Below are 16,341 nucleotides of genomic sequence, written 5' to 3' on the forward strand. Positions count from 1 at the left end.
AGATTGCCAAAATTGTACAGTGAACCGATGGGCCAGCAGCCACTTTCAAGGGGCTGTAATCATCTCATGGGTCAAGGCTGACCTGGAGGTTCCTTGGTTAATGAATCATTTACTGGAGAGACCTCAACAGCCTCAGGAAGAGAAGGTTCCCTTGGTCACTGCTGGCTCCATGGCAGTTCCTTCCAGCCAGGTCGTTGGGAATAAAGAGCTCTCGAACATGGGAAAGTCCACTGAACAGCGCTCAATTTCTGAGTGCTTATTGAGGGACTTTTCTTTGCCCAGAATGGTGTCGGATCATGAGAGGTGGACAATGCCATCTTGGTTCTCAGAACCCTGGGGTTTGGTTGAGGAACCAGTGCCGGTGGATACGCGAGGATCTCATGGAGCCCTGGGCCCGAGAGAAATGTAGTGTAGAGCTGAAGACACAAGAATGGCGTATCCTTTGCATTCCCTTCCATTGTCTAACCAGGGGCCTTTGCACCCCCAGCTCTGTGAGCCTCAGTGCCCCCAGCCCTAGGTGAAGGGGGGCAGTAATCCCAGTGGGGCCTCCTCCGGGGGAAGTCCACAGCCCTCTCACACTGAGGAGCCAGCCTGTGTCAGCCAAGAGCCTCAGGCCATAAATGCAAAGTATGGTTGAACAAAAGCCGCTTTTGAGTGAGAAAGCTGAGTGGAGTTGTCCCAACCTGTCAACTTCAGATTTCTTTCCTCCTCCCCATAAATCAAAAAACGGTTGGTGGAAGGGAGGGACAGAAGCGTTTCATTTTCAGATTTTGTAAGAAAATAAAATCAAATCAAAAGAACCTGTCCCACGCTGATACCTTACATGCCAGGTTTGAGCCTGAGGCAAATTTTTGTGGCCATGTAATAAGCCTCTTTAAAATGGTGACAGACCCTTGACTCTTTGCCTTGAATTACACTGATAAAAGACATTTTATTGCGTTAGAGCTGGGGCAGGAGTACAGGACGGTTCTTGCCTGGTCGGCCTCTTTGAAACCGTGTCAGCCCTGCTGTCCACACTCCCCACCTCCTGACAGGGTTTGAGCACCATGGCGGCGGAGATCTGTGGGCCTGTGACAGAGGGGGCTTTCTGCCCAGCAGTGGAAAGTTGAGGCTCTGGACGTAAAAGGATTTCAGCCTGAGGGGCTTGTTAGGGAGAGGGGAGTGTGTCCGTTCTTAGTAGACATGAGAGATCTTGACATTGGTGGTTCCAGGTCATTCTCATGGTTGGGACTGCATGGAAATAGAGCATGGCTGGGAAGGCTAACCCTCTCAGACCTATATTTCCTAGGCAGTCTTAGAGAGATTCCAAAGGCAAAATGATTCTGAAGTGGAGGGTCCCTTTATCCCCCTCTTGATCCCTATGGAATAAGGATACGGGGATTGTGGCCCCTTGGCCCAGGGAGGCCAGGCGTCCACAAGCTGAGCTCCCAAGTGAACCTGCCCACTGGGTAGAAAGGAGTTGAGATGGTGCGTTTTTGGTTTGAAGGGCTCAGAGGTGTCTGATAACTTTGGGTGCTACCTCTGCTGAATCAACAGAATTAGTAAACCCAAGAACAGCCAGCAACACCCACTCTGTGGCTGGATTGGGAACTCTTGAATGAGTGCAGATGATACATGTGGGCATCTCTTTTTTATTCAGGAAATTCTTTCCAGGTTGGTCAGTGGTATAAATGAAAGATTAGAAATTGGGTAAAAAGCCAGGAAAGTAACTATAAAGCCAAGAAAATAGGCCTCAGATAAATAGGCTGTGTCTGCCTCGCCTTCGTTCTGTGGAACTCTGTCAGAGAGGTTAGGGCTGAGGCTACAGCTGGGCCGCTCTGTGCCCAGAAGGAGGGAAGGTGCTGAGGGACTGGGGAGACAGTAGCAGAAGTCGGAAGAGCTTGTGGGCGGGCAGAGGCCTGTTTCTGAAAGGACTGGCTGCCTTGGGATGAGGCCTGGCCTCACAGGACCAGAACCCTTGATTCAATCTCACCTCAGGCGAGAGGGCAGCCTAGTTTTGTTCCCGAAGAAATGTCAGAGCCTGACCTGCTAGACCATTTTTTTTTTCTTTTTCGTTTGTAGAGCTTTGAAGTCTTAAATTAGTTCTCACAATTTCCGAGCACTTCTGTATTAACCATAGGACATAACAGGTTTTCATTCTGGAGAATGGCCAATTCTGGTTCTAAGGATCCCTTGCCCAAGATTGTCGCAGAGCGTTTGGCCTGCCGAGTCTGCCTTCCCCACTGCCTCAGATGCACACACACACCACTTTATAGTCCCAGGAAGGCAAGTGATTGCCTGTGAATGGCATAAAGATTTGTGTCTAGGGGCGCCTGGGTAGCTCAGTTGGTTGAGTGTCCGACTTCGGCTCAGGTCATGATCTCACTGTTCATGAGTTTGAGCCCCGCATCGGGCTCTGTGCTGACAGCTGGGAGCCTGGAGCCTGCTTCAGATTCTGTGTCTCCCTCTCCCTCTGTCCTTTCCTGGCTCATACTGTCTCTCTCTGCCTCTCAAAATATGAATAAATGCTAAAAAAAAAAAAAAAAAAAAAAAAAAAAAAAGACTTGTGTCTAGACAACACACTCTGCCTTGGCTCACCTTGAGGGTTCCTGAAGTGAGTGGTGATGAGGGCCATACTTAGTGCCCAGGAAGGTAGACTGGACTCTGACTCCCAGCCCTGCCTTCACGACCTGCAACAGGATGCTTTTGACATCTACTGTGTCCTCGCTGGGGAGGTGAGGATAACACCTTCCCTCATCCGCAGGACCACTGTGGGGCCAGAATGTGAGGAGGATGCTTTGGGAAGAAGAGGAACATCTCCAGAGAGGCCAGGATATACTTCCTTAAGAAGGGGCCGGGTTTGGAGGCCTGACACGGCCTTCCTGGGGCTGCCTGTTCTTTGGGGCCCTTTTCCCTTGAATGGTTGCACAGAGCAGTTCTGGAAGATAAGACCAGAAGACTCTCCAGCTCCCTGGGTGGTCAACCATGCCTCTCCCCTCCCTTGTCTCTCCAGCAGCACCTCTGCCCCACCCTGCAACACCCAAGAACACCTGAAAACGTCAGGGATCTCCTTATAAGTGCCAAGCTTGGGTTTGCTTAAATTTATTCTGGTATTTGCTTGAGACTGATGAAATGGTGGTATAGAGGCATAAATTACATATGTCATGAGTTGACACCGATGAAAAGGTTCGGGGTGGCCTCTTCAGAGTAATTTGGGAGTTGCGTGTTCTGTTGGCTTTGATAGACCAGTCCTCTGCTCTGGCTGGTGTCATCAGAATTAAATGTTTGCTAAGCAAACGGTCAGTCTCATTGGATCCATCTTCATACCCCAGATGCCTTTTCCTCCCCTCAGGCATCTAATACTTAAGCCAGGAGAAACTCAAGTGCATGGTTTTCAAGGCTTTCCGGGTGTCTGGGACTATGATTTTCCACCCTTTTCTTCATTTCTCCTGTGGGTAGGGGGGCGTGAATGGTATCTGTGAATATATTTGCGTGAGGCTGGACAGTTGGGGTGGCGGAAACAAACTCAGAACAGCTTCTTTTTATCTGCCCCCTTCTAACCACAAAGGTATTGCAGTTGAGCCCCACCTTAAGAAAGCCCCAAAACGCACGAAATCTCATCAATGGCAACTGATAAATTAGAGGGTGATTTTTCACATTACAGAAAGATTGTTAACTTTTCAAAAGGTTTCGCCACAGGGTTCCTTTAAATAGTGAGCTCCCCCACTGAATTTAAAGTGTTTGTTTACAGATCATTAACTACTTGACAGAGAGGTTGGGGAGGGGGTGGAGGAAGAAGCACTTAAAAGGTAAAATGTTAGAAGCCCTGCCAATTTTCGATAGGCCTGGAAGGGTGATGAAACATCTCTGAAATGATGTTGGTTAGCAAATGTGATTCAGTTTACAGAAACTCACTTTACACATGGCTTTCCAGGAACCTTTCAAGTTGGATGAGGGCAGGGATCACAGGACACCGGGGCCTTGCCACCCTGGTTTGAGGTGGCCTGGAGAGGACTCTGGCTTTCCTTAGAGCCCCATGGGTGCCAGGCTCTGGCATGAGGCCTAGCTTTGCCACTGGCCTTCTGGCACAGGCAGCAGAGACCTTTTCCCTTGACATTTAGCCTGAGTTTGTGGAAACTTTCTTCCTGGTCCTCTGTGACCTTCATTCTCTTTGGCTCTGGACCCGCCTTGGTTTCCTCCTTGAAGCTCAGACAGGTGAGATTTGCGAGATTGTGCCCCAGGAAGTTGAAATCCACCACCAGGGCCTACTTTCTGAGTCTAAGAATTAGCCTGGCAGCTGGACCCAGCCCACACTGGCCTGGAGGTTCATCCTAGTCCCTGCAAGGTCACTGGGGCACAGGCCCATCCTGGCCGGCTTTTAAGATGGCCCCTACCAGGTCTCTTAACTGCATTCCAAACTCCTGTTCCATATCTGGTCTCAAGGAGACTTTGACTGGCATGGGAAACAGGAGGGAGAAGTCATCATGCATCTGATCTAGTCTTCTCTTTTTAAGGATGAGAAAACTTAGGGTCAGAAAGGGGAAGGGATTTACTCAAGGTCATGCACAGCTGGTGCGTGGCAGAGTTGGGACTGAAGAATCTGGATTCCTGACTGTGCCAGCAGCCTCTCCGAAGGAGCGAGTCCCTGACATCCTAAAGGAAAAGAGTCTGGAGAGTGAGGGTCAGTGGTGTTCATAGGGGAATGCATGGGGCATGGGCATCGTTCCCAAATTCTCCCAAATTCTACCTGAAAAAGACCCCAGGTAGAGGCACACATGCATGTGTGTGCAGGTGCACGCGTGCACCTGCACACACACACACACACACACACACACACACACTCATACACACACTCATATACTCACGCATATACTCTCACAGTCACACAAGCCCCACCACGCACAAACAAAATCCTCACATTAGGACTCAGAGGGGGGGTGAGGGTAGCCCCGCCTTACCCATGGCTTTGAAGAGAAGAAAGGGGGGAAATTTGGAGGGAAGGTCAAGTTGATGACTGAAGAGACAAAGCAGTGTAGGAAAATCTCCACATTTCTTGCACAGTCATTTGTTGAGAATGTGTCAGCAAGTACAAGCCCATCTGAAACTGGCAATGATACATCTGAAATAGATTATTTAAGCCAGGGAGGCAATATTGCAAAGAAGAATGTGGCTATCAACACTTGTTTGTCTGACTCAGAGGAATAAAACACACTGAATCCTGCTTCAGCAGACCACCCACCATTCATCGGGGCGCAAAAATGGAGGTGGGGGAGAAGCAAAACAGGACGGATGAACTTGCATAAAGAGTTTCTCAAGCATCCGCATGGCTATGTCCCTTATTTTAAGAAAATGTGATATTTGAAAATAGGAAGCTGAGGACTTCACAGACGTCCTCAGAGGGTTTATTTAGACGAACACATCCTCTGTTGTCAACTAAAGGAATCGGTGTACAATATTTTGATTTAAATGTAACTACCTGTTGGGCCCCATTTGCTACGTGCACACCTTGGCCTTTGCTCCTCTGAGCATCTGTACCTGCTTTTGCTTTTGTCTGGAAAGTCCTTCCTCTTGGCTTTCCAGGTGCAGTTCATAAGTTACCTCTTCCTGAAAGCCGCTCTCCTGCCTTTCAAGTGGAAGTAATTTCTCTTCCTTTGAATTTTCATAGCGGCTTATCTGTGCCTCTCTCATGACACACTTTCTGCATTGGAGGAGAGCGATTTCTGTCCAGGCCTTCTCTTCTCTGCCTCGTTGAGGGCTTTACTGGCAAGTCTGTCTGGGTTTTCTTTGTGTTATCCCCAGATGCTGGCCCATTGCTCTGGGCATTACAGGCCCTCAGTAAATAGTTGTTGAATCAACACATGAAAGAGTGAATGAATGGCATTAACCTGAATAACACATTTTGCATAGTGAGGTACACAGTTAAAGAAAGAAAAAAAATCTGTCCTAAGACAATTTGTCTTTATAGAGTTGCCCTTCCAGTCTCCTTGATTAGTTCCACCATTATAAGGCAAAAGCTTAAAGTGTAATAAAAATTTATCTAATTCACAATCAAGTGAAAATACTTTGGGCCCAGAGCCAAAGAATATTATTGGAGCGCACTTTTTTCAACACCCTAAATTTAACCAGCTGGAGTTCTTTTTTTTAAAGTACCATCCTATTCAACCTTTTTGAAATGAAGGATTTGCCTTTTAGTGGGAAATCTGCATTTCAACACAAAGATTGAACACAATGTCTTTGGTTTAGTTATTCTTCAGAAAACTAAGCTCTCTCTCTCTCCCTTTTTGAATTACATGCTTTGCTTAAGTTAAAGACACAGATTGCAGAAAATTTTGTTTAGGCCTGACAGATTGGTGGCTTGCATTTTTTGCATTTTTATAGATAAAGGGGCATGAAAGGTGTCATCTCTCCTCCCTTTACAGAGTGAATTTCTAGGAGAAGAACTCAAAAGGTGAAATTAGTTTTTAGATAATCAAGGTTATGAGAGAATAGAATTGGTCAAAAAAGAAAAAGAATTTTTAAATGAGTGATTGATGAAATGAGAGTCACCGACGAAGGATTAAGGAATATAGAGATCATGAGCAAATTTCAGCAAAGAAGTTTTTTTTTTTTTTAATTTTTTTTTTCAACATTTTTTATTTTATTTTTGGGACAGAGAGAGACAGAGCATGAACGGGGGAGGGGCAGAGAGAGAGGGAGACACAGAATCGGAAACAGGCTCCAGGCTCCGAGCCATCAACCCAGAGCCTGACGCGGGGCTCGAACTCACGGACCGCGAGATCGTGACCTGGCTGAAGTCGGACGCTTAACCGACTGCGCCACCCAGGCGCCCCTGAGCAAAGAAGTTTTGTTAAGTGTGATATCTCCAGAATTCTTGCTTGCTTTCATCTGTACAAGATACACTTTTTAATTTTTTTTTTAACGTTTATTTTCTTTTTGAGACAGAGAGAGACAGAGCGTGAACGGGGGAGGGTCAGAGAGAGAGGGAGACACAGAATCTGAAACAGGCTCCAGGCTCTGAGCTGTCAGCACAGAGTCCAACGTGGGGCTCGAACTCACGGACTGCGAGATCATGACCTGAGCCGAAGTCGGACGCTTAACCGACTGAGCCACCCAGGCATCCCAAGATACACTTTTTAAAGAGCATCATAATTTGGTAAAACCATAGCTAGTAAAAAAAAAAAAAAAAAAAAAAAAAAAAGATGGAAAAAAATGCTAATTTAAATGCTCATTTCTAGAACAAAAGGCAATGCAATTTTGACAATATCAGAAGGTTAATTAAGAAGTCTGTTAGCAATGATAAAGCTGGCACATTTTCAGTTTAGACTGACATGACTCAAGACATAGGCACAGCTAATGTTTGCTCTATAATACTTTGTTAAGACACAGAATCAGAGAGAGAGGCGCTGGTATCTATTGTAAAGGGAGGGATAAGAGCTAGAAGGGCATTTGGTGGACTTGCTTTCCGGTTAAAGAAGCCTGTATCCCAGACTAGCTGCACTCGTTATTTTTGTGATTTGGATCCAGTAATAGTGATAAAATTGGAATTGGTTCATTCAGGAAACTGTACAAACTTTCAGGATGTGTTTTAAGTGTAGTCTATAGGTTGGCTACTGCCTGGGGAAGAGGGGATTTGAGGATCTTGGAGCTGGAAAAGAGTGTCAGGGTCCTTTATTTTGGCCTATATCACCAATATAGAGATCCTTCCCCATTACGGTGGGTTATCAGTCATTCTTTTCTTGAAGACCCAGAGTGAATGGGAGGTTATGGCTTTCCAGGGTGACCCGTTCCACTTGGGGACAGTTGTACTCCTTTTGTGCCCTATCTAATTGGAAAAACAGGGAAGTCTTCTAAAAACATATGTTTAAGAAAGGAAATATATATACACCTATATACATTTCAGGAAACATCAGACAGCTATATGTCTGTGTTCTCCTCTAGAGAGGCCTGGGGATTTAATACCTGAAAAAAGTTGGGCACCCAGAACAGTCTCTAAGTGTGTTGGAAATGATGCTTTGTGCTTAGCTGTTTCGGCACATGTGTAGATCAGCAGTATCACTTGTCGATGAGAAAGACTCTAATGTGGCTGCATTACATACCCAGTGATTAATTTCAGAAACAAACAGCATGTCAATAATAAAGGAGTCTTTGAGATGTTCTTGAGGAAGCCTAAGACTTGACTCAAGGACCTTAAATTCCAGGGACATCCCACCCGGCTTAGAGAGCTCTGCATCAAAAGTCGGTACCCCACTGTATATAGAAATGTAGAGTGACTAATGTATAACCTTAAATCAAAACCATTCCTGATTTACTGCAGGTTTTTAATGAGACCTGAAAAAATAAGATTCATTCTTTTTCATTCAGGCGTCAGGAAACATTGCAACCTAATAATGCATAAGGCATTTCTGAGGAGATGCCCAAGTGGAGATGCTGGATCTAGAGAGACCTTTATGAAACAGAACAGGTTAAAACACCTTTCACCAGAAGAGCACAGGCATTTGAAAAGACTGATCCAGAAGAGGGCAACACATCACATTTGTGAGCCCAGACAGGGAAACAGAGTCCAGGTTTACCCCACCCATGCAGTGCGCCACAGCTGCTTCCTCAAACATTTCAGCTTTTATGAAAGTGGTGAGGACACCATCTGTCTGACATAAACTGGTTTGGATGTTGTCTAGTGCAAAGAGCGCCCTGTACTTGATAGAAAGCCTGGGTCTGTTCCCTGCCCTGTCAGTGAGGGAGGTTGGAATTCCACATGAAGGGATTCTTAGGGATGTCCTGGGCTTGCTCTGTTTTGGACAGTTCTCGTCCTGAAAGAGGTGAATCTCAGAAGGGACAAAAGTCTCATAGCCAATCTGGCTCTCTGCCAGCGGAACATGCTTCCAGCTTCCGTGCCTCCTCTTACCCCAAGACAGCATTGTCTTAAACTGGGCTGTGTCCTCAAACCACCTGGGGGACTTGCTAAACATAGATTGCTGCATGTCTCCCACCTCCAGGTTTTTATTCAGTAAGTCTGAGAATTTGTGTTTCCAACAAGGTCCGAGAATTTGTGTTTCCAACAAGCTCCGAGCCATGCTGATGTGCTGTGCTGATGCTGGGCCTGAGGCTGCCCTAAGAGAACCACCCAGGAAACAAAAGAGAGCAGAACTAGATTTCCCACTTTCCAGCCAGCTACCTGAGCCCACCACTCCCTGGGGGAAAGGGAGAGAAAAGGCCCTCAAAGGGGTGGGGGGGTGGGGTGGGTAGGCAGGCAGGTAGAGCTGCTCCTTGAGTGTCATGCTTCAAAGCATGAATTGTGAGACTTTGCCTAAAACATGATGAAATCACTGAAAGCATCATCGCAAGAAGTTAAACCCTAGGGAGGCTATTAACAACTTAGCATTTCCAGTTCCTGTGGGAATGTCGACAACTTACCAAGGAGAATGTGTGCAGAGGCTGCAGAATCAGTTGGGGTTCCCCATTGCCTGTGCTTTGACAGTCTTCCTGGAGGAAGAGAAATTCAAGTATGAGTCTCTCAGAAAGACAATGTCAATAGCTTGTTAAGCTGATAGGAAGGGGTGTGTCCCTCTTCAGCCGGCCAAATTCTGCAGGGGAAGCAGAGGTAGAGGGTGAAAACAGTGTGGGGGGGGGGGAGGGGGGAGAGCCAAGAGGGTCAGGAAGCAGGTCAGGTGGTGTTGTTTTCCAATTTTGAAACCAAGTCAGTTCATTTGGACCCTTTGAAAGACCCACTCAACACCCCTGGGTTGGACTCCCTCCCGAGAGGTTGCAATGAGAGAAGTTGTTTCTCCTAATTGGTCAATGAGTGCCTCTTAACTGGCACTCCTTGGGCAGGAACCAGGGGGAGGAGATAGATGGATCTCCCAGGAAAGAGCACTGGTGTGATGCAGGAGAGTAATTCTGATCTTCACTTTGTGGTTAACTATCAACATAGCTTGTGGGCTAGTCACTTAATTTCACAAGCCCTCAGTTTCTCCATGTGTAAAATGAAGGCGTAGACCTGATGATCTTGAAAGTTTCTCACAATTCAAAAACCAAAAACAGGTCATGGTACCAGATACCCAGATAGTCTCCTCGAAGAGCCCTTGCTTTGCCATGTGGCCTGGCCCACTTCCCCACAGGGCCCCTGGAAACTCAGCTTGTTCAGGGCCCCTGGAAACTCAGCCATGTGTAGACATGGTTACCAACCAGACATAAATGCAAGTGGTCAGGCCTGGGTTAGGTTAACATTCCTCTCATTTCTTGCTGGAGGCCTATCAAGGCAACTCAGCTTCTCCTCTCAGACTAAATGGCAGGGAATTTAAAATCAGACTGTCCCTGTGCAGGTGTCCAAGTACGTTGTCGCATTTCTGCTAGGGTTACGGAGTTACCTCAGTTGTGTGGGTCTCTAAGAAAAGGATCTCAGTCTTGGTGACAAACCAACTTCTGAAATGGCTAAGATGAGAACAAGTGCAAAAATGGATTCTCAGATTTCTTGTTGAAAAACACAATGACTAAATCTGTAGTTAATTTTGCCCTATACTCTCAATACCCTGTTTATAATATACACAATCAACTGAAGACGTGCCTGTTTTTTAAGTCCAGTCTTTGCACTTTTGCTGGTTCATTTTGTGTCATTAATTCTGTTTGGGGCTGGAGAGAATGACATGCCTGTGTAGATGGACTCAGGCTAGGCAGGGCATCCACAGCAGCCTCCCTTTGCAGGCCTGGTAACAACATAGCTTAACAACAGAGCATAAGAGCTTCCATGAGCAATATGCCATTGTTACCCACCATGCTTCTCATGAAAGGAAACCTTGTGCTGACTGCCCTGGCTGTTCTTGGCAATGTGAATCTATATAAGGAGAACAGGATGTATTTTACACTTGGGACCTGCTATCCTAGAGTATAACAACAACACTTTTAAGTGCTCTTAATATTAAGCTAATGGAAAACATACTCTGTTTACTCACCATCAAAGTCTGTTTTTCTTCTCTCCCTCCTCCCCCAATCATCACAAACTCCAGGCCTCTAGAACACGCTGGGTATCTCCTGCTCCATCTATCCTACCCTCTGTCTCAAGGTTGACCTCTACATGCTTGGTTAGCTCAAGGTGGACTTGAAAAAACTAGGAATTTACCACACAAACCATATAATCCCCAGGTTGCACAAACCAAACATTTCCTTTTTCACCAAAGTCTCAGAGCTAGAAATGCTTGATTTATTGCTAGTATTATGTTTATTAGTGTGAGAAGTCATTTCTCCTCACCAGAGTGCAACAAAATGCAGTAGAAGGGAGAAGGTGGGCCACTTTTTCTGGGTGCTGCTATTATCAGAACGCTGGTCTATCCTTGTTATTTAATAGTGGGATTCCTCACCCTGAAGATGGGGACTTGGCCAAAGTTATCGTAACCCCAGAAGTCTAGTATTTATTCTCCACTACTTTGTGTTGTAAGAAGCCATGTCTATATGGGGTATTTTGCTGATGGGATTCTAGAGCGTGGCCCAACCAAGTCCCGAATGTCTAAGATTTCCCTGTCTTTGGAGGTGCTATCTGAAGTACATATTGTTTTTTGCTTGGGCGTGTCAAGTAAAGTAGATGTATGCATGTAAACCAGCCTTGCAGATAAATCCCTCCATTTTACCAGTCTACCCCATAATATTGCCAATTTCCCCCTTGCTATTTACATATCTCTTATTATAAGACAATAAACAATAACAATCAAGAAAATGAACCAAAGACTCCCCCACCCCCGCCAAAAACAAACCCCTTCTGTTTTGTTGAAAAAGACTAAAATCAAAAACAAAACAAAATTGTGGAAATAACTTCATCACAGTTTTTTGGGGTTTTGTTTTGTTTTTTTATTTTTATTTTTTGATATAGGCCTTGAGCCTGTTAACTATCTGCAAGGCTGTTGTAATGATGTTAATCTATTTTAATGGAATTGAAATGTGATATCCTGTGGTTTACGATGCACATTGTTTATAGCTTTGGTGCTTGATTTTGGGTTTCTTTCACAGATAAACTTCTGCACTGGAGGGGCCTCTCCTCCCCTCGTTCTGCACATGGAGCTCTAATCCCCACGCCCGGGATGAGTGCAGAATATACCCCGCAGGGTATTTGTAAGTTGAGCATTATTTCTTCTACAAATGTCCATGTGTATAGAGATGAGAGTTTCTGGAAATCACCCTTACTTTTTAAGTACTGAAAGGAGTTACTTCCAAAATAGATTGGCATCCACATATGTATTATTCCATTACTCACTTGGCACCCTCTCCCTGCTCCACTCAACCCCCTCCTCTTTTTCCCTCCCCTTTTTTGTGTCATTCCCATGGAGCTGACAGTAGCTCATCCCTGTGGGTCTCCTCCCCAGGGTCTTACCTGGCTCCACAGCTGGTGACCATAGATCTCTGTGTGTCCAGGGCCCATTTTATTGCTGGACATTCACTTCCATGGCCTCATTTAGGACTTTGAGTTTATTCCATGGCATACCTGTTAGCAGAGGCCAGAATCAAAAGAGGTCAGTTTAGAGTTACTCTACAGTTATTCTCATGCATGTTATAGATGCATTTACATGTGTATTTAAACATGGTATATTTGTATATATACATGGCGCATTATATATGTGCACACACAGACGATTTCTACGTGTTTTTCTCCTAGTTTTAGAGAAAAATGCACAGCATTGTTGCTTAAATTCAAAGATACCACTACCACCGCCATCACCACCATTAACACCATCCGCTTATGTGTGCAAACCGACTTTTATCTTTTTGTGAAATTCAGATTTATATGTTTATGAAAATGTTTTTGAAAGATGTTGTTCTAGAAGGTAATACAGTTTGCTTTTCTGTGTAGTAATAAATGATATGAGTCATGCATGGCTAAAAAGTTGGGTGGGGGTAGGGGTCGATTCTGCCCCAAACACAAAAAAGCAGGTTCAAGGAAAAAAAAAAAAAAAAAAAGAAGTGTGACACCTACCTCATTTTTAAGGAATTAATTTTTATTTTGAAAGTCAGTGAAAGGTTACCTGTTGTGGAAAGAAGAAAAGAAAGAACATAAAAAAGAGCATAATGGTGGGGAGTTCAGCCATACAGGGGACCTGGTTTTAGATGGGAGAGATAAAGTACACCCAGCCACCTTGTGAATGGTGTCTGCCTGCAGGGCAGGGCATGCGCCCTGAGACCAAATTTGAAGCCAGTTGTTTATTTTGTTAACTCCTAGGTAATCCTAGGTAACAAAGAGTTATTGTGTGAATTTCACAAGTCCTCAAGTCCTGAGGGCTGGGCGGTGCAGGGGTTAAAAGCACCTCTTCTGCCATCCCCTCCCCAACACGAAGCTGGGCCTAAGCCTGGGTTAGGTCACCGATTGCAGAGTTTAGGGGGTTGGACTCACGGTTTCGAGTCCCTACATGCTGGCTGGGTGGGGAGAGCTCTCCTCCTTTTGCTGGGGGTGCCTGGGGCCCCACACTGGGCTGTGGGAACAGAGCCACCCCCTTGGAGGGAAGGGATGAGAAGGGAGTAGGGCAGCAGAGAGGAGGGTGGAGCTGAGTGGCCGAGGGCTGCTGGCCTGGGAATCAGTTCAAGGTCTCTCCCTCTTCCGCTGACCCTCCTGAGGGCAGGGGTGGGAAACTAGGAGCCTGCTACAGAATCCATGTCTTCTCCCCCTCTTCCTGCAAAGGGAGGGTACCTAGTTTGCTGGTGCCCATGCTGGCAGGACCAGTTTAGGAGTGACCAGACAAGGTATGTGGAAATGGGTTGTGGAGTTCCAGAAAGCATTCAGCAGAGCTGACCCCCAGGCCACTCAGCTGCCTTAACCAGCTGCCCTTGGCTTTCAGAGCACTGAGCACTTAGCACTTCCCTGTGGCATCCCTGCTGGTGGACCACAGTCACGGGCCTTAAAATGGCCCCTCCTGCCACCCTGTAGCCAGGACCTCCCTCCCTTTGGCCTGAGGCCTGGATTCTAGATTCTGGATTCCAGCCTTCTTCTGGAAGCCTTTCTGGGTGTACAACCTGGTCAGTCATCAAGCTAGGTAACTAATCAAGCCTGGGAGTAATGAAAACTCACATTCACCTTGGACCTGGTAGTTTACAAATGGCTTTTATACACGTCTGTCATTTGAACCTCACAATTCTGTAAGGTACTGTTTTTATGCTCATTTTACAGATAGGAAACCTAAGGCTCAAAGAAATTAAGTGTCTCAGAGCCCATAAGCTGGCAAATAGTAGAGCCAGGCCTCTGGTCTCAGACTTCCTTGTTTTTCTCAATCCTGAGGCTTAGATCACATGACTCTTTAGCATTGGTGACAAACTAAAAATGGGGTTATTCCTTCCCATACAACAAAATGAAATAAAATAAAAGCTGGTAGGTGAACTAATGGCTGATTTTAACTATTTGATGCCTGGAGTTCCTATGCTTGGGGCCAGGACTCAGTTTATTGCTCTAAATAAAAACAATCCCCGTGAATGCCCAATGAGGCTCTCAAATTGAGAAGTTGATTTTCGTCAGAGTAAATGAAGAATATTATTATATTTTACACGTCAATAAATCAATGTAGCCCTAATTTTGCCACGCAGGAAATCAATTCTGGTCTTTCTAAACCATCAAAGATGTTATGAACAAAGTAATTTCACAAATTATGGCAAGTAACACATTTATTGATGACTGCAGTTTAGGAATTGAGAATCTGTGCGCACTGTAGTATAATATGGTGCACTGGCATGAGCTGAGTGAAATACAGATTATATGGTGAAACTGTAATGCATCATTTGCTATTAGTGGACTGGTAATAATTACCAGTTTCAAAGCAGCTCTTTTGATGTAATCTTTAGTCTCAATCGTAACAGCCCTTCTCATTGACATTATGATTACACTAGCTGCCCTCATGATCTAGAATATCTAGTTGATAGGAATACTAAAATGCGATAGTGAAAACTGTATGTTGTATGCTCATTATAAGATAAAATGCTATCTTCTCTGACCTGATGTCTGAGAGGGGAGGGTAACAGCACAGTGTGAACATAGTGTAATACTATCACATCACTGGCTCTGAAAACAAAATTTTAGGAAGTTCAGAGCAGCAAAATAAAATGGACTTTGCTTGTTTAAGCCTTTTGGAAAGGATACAGGTGAGACCCTTGATGCAGGGCTGTGCACATTTTGGCATTGATCCGTAGCCGTGGTCAGCGTGCATGCAAAACCAGATTGCTAATTATGGGTCCAGTCCTGGGATTCAGTAGGATATCATAAGCGAAAATATGATTTTAAGGCATTTGGAGTGATGAAAGTGTTAAGGACTTGTTTCAGCTGACAAATCTTCTCTTTACTTATCCAATCCGGATTGTCAGGCTAAATGTATGATAATAACACAGAGTCCTAGAGAGGCAAAGGAGAAAGCCACAGAGGGTCATGTTAGTTGGAACCAGATAGGTTTTTTTCCTGCCTATTTAGAACCCAAGTCATTGTTCAACAACAACAAAAAATTTATGAAAATACTCTCAATGATGCTTTTTATTTCCCTTTGAAGAAAGGAGGCAAACAAAAATAGGCAGATAATGTGATACTAATGTCAGCGTTTTCTTTCAAAATCTTTCTGCCTTTTTTTTTTTTCCCCTCCCTCCACATTAGGCAAATGTTGGAAACCTAATTTTGGTATCTTATCATCTAATCTTGTTAAAGAGATTTACCCAGGAGTGGGATATATTGAGTGAGATTATAAATGCATTGTAAAGTAAATCACAAGGTCAGGGCAGGGAGTCCATTATTCAGACAAGTGCTCTGAGCAAGGCTGGCTTGTTTGGGAATGCAAGTGTTGGGGCTCCTGAGAAGACCCTGCCAGCTTTTCTTTCTGACTTGCTAAATGGAGGAATCGTCGTAATTGATTAATTCCTCATTCCCACTCTTTAGCTCCATGGTGGATTTTTTTTTTTTTTTTTTTTTTTTTTGCTTTTAAAAAAGTTACTGACAAATACTAGCTGGGGCCTTAAGTGACTCCTCTAGTCCCCCCTTTTAAAAGACTGGCTAAAGTTTATTTCTCATTTGTACTTTATGCACTGGCTTTTTGAGAATCCCTGGGAAGTTCATCTATTTTTTCTCAACCTTGTCCTTTGGCCACCAATATTTGGGCCCTTTTTAATGTTGTAGTTGACTGGTAAACTGTTAGTTAGTCCCTTGGTGTATATATATATATATATATATATATATATATATATATTTTTTTTTTTTTTTTTTTTTTTTAATTTAGCTATCTCCAAAAATGAATGATCGTGAAGTCAAGCTGGCCCCCTCTTTGCCAAAGTGGCATTTACCACTCTCGGGTTCTTTTCAGCGAGAGAGAAATAATGTGACTTAAGCAGGGCCCCTCTCCAGACGGCTTGGCTACTGGCCAA

General features: G+C 44.8%; 1 protein-coding gene across 10 annotated transcripts in view; it reads left to right on the plus strand.

Moving 5' to 3' along the window:
* The window catches only part of BCL11A (BCL11 transcription factor A), a 101,254-nt gene that overhangs the window by 73,075 nt on the left and 11,838 nt on the right, over window positions 1-16,341 (plus strand). For 6 of the 10 annotated variants that reach the window (XM_058684015.1, XM_058684012.1, XM_058684019.1 and 3 more), the window contains exon 3: window positions 11,974-12,075. The exons of the other annotated variants lie outside the window; for them this stretch is intronic. In XM_058684015.1, coding sequence (XP_058539998.1) covers window positions 11,974-12,075 — 102 coding nt within the window. The remainder of the gene's footprint in view (window positions 1-11,973; window positions 12,076-16,341) is intronic. 10 annotated transcript variants of the gene reach the window in all.

The sequence above is a fragment of the Neofelis nebulosa genome, chromosome 9 (genome assembly GCF_028018385.1).
Source record: "Neofelis nebulosa isolate mNeoNeb1 chromosome 9, mNeoNeb1.pri, whole genome shotgun sequence".
NCBI classification, from domain to species: domain Eukaryota; kingdom Metazoa; phylum Chordata; class Mammalia; order Carnivora; family Felidae; genus Neofelis; species Neofelis nebulosa.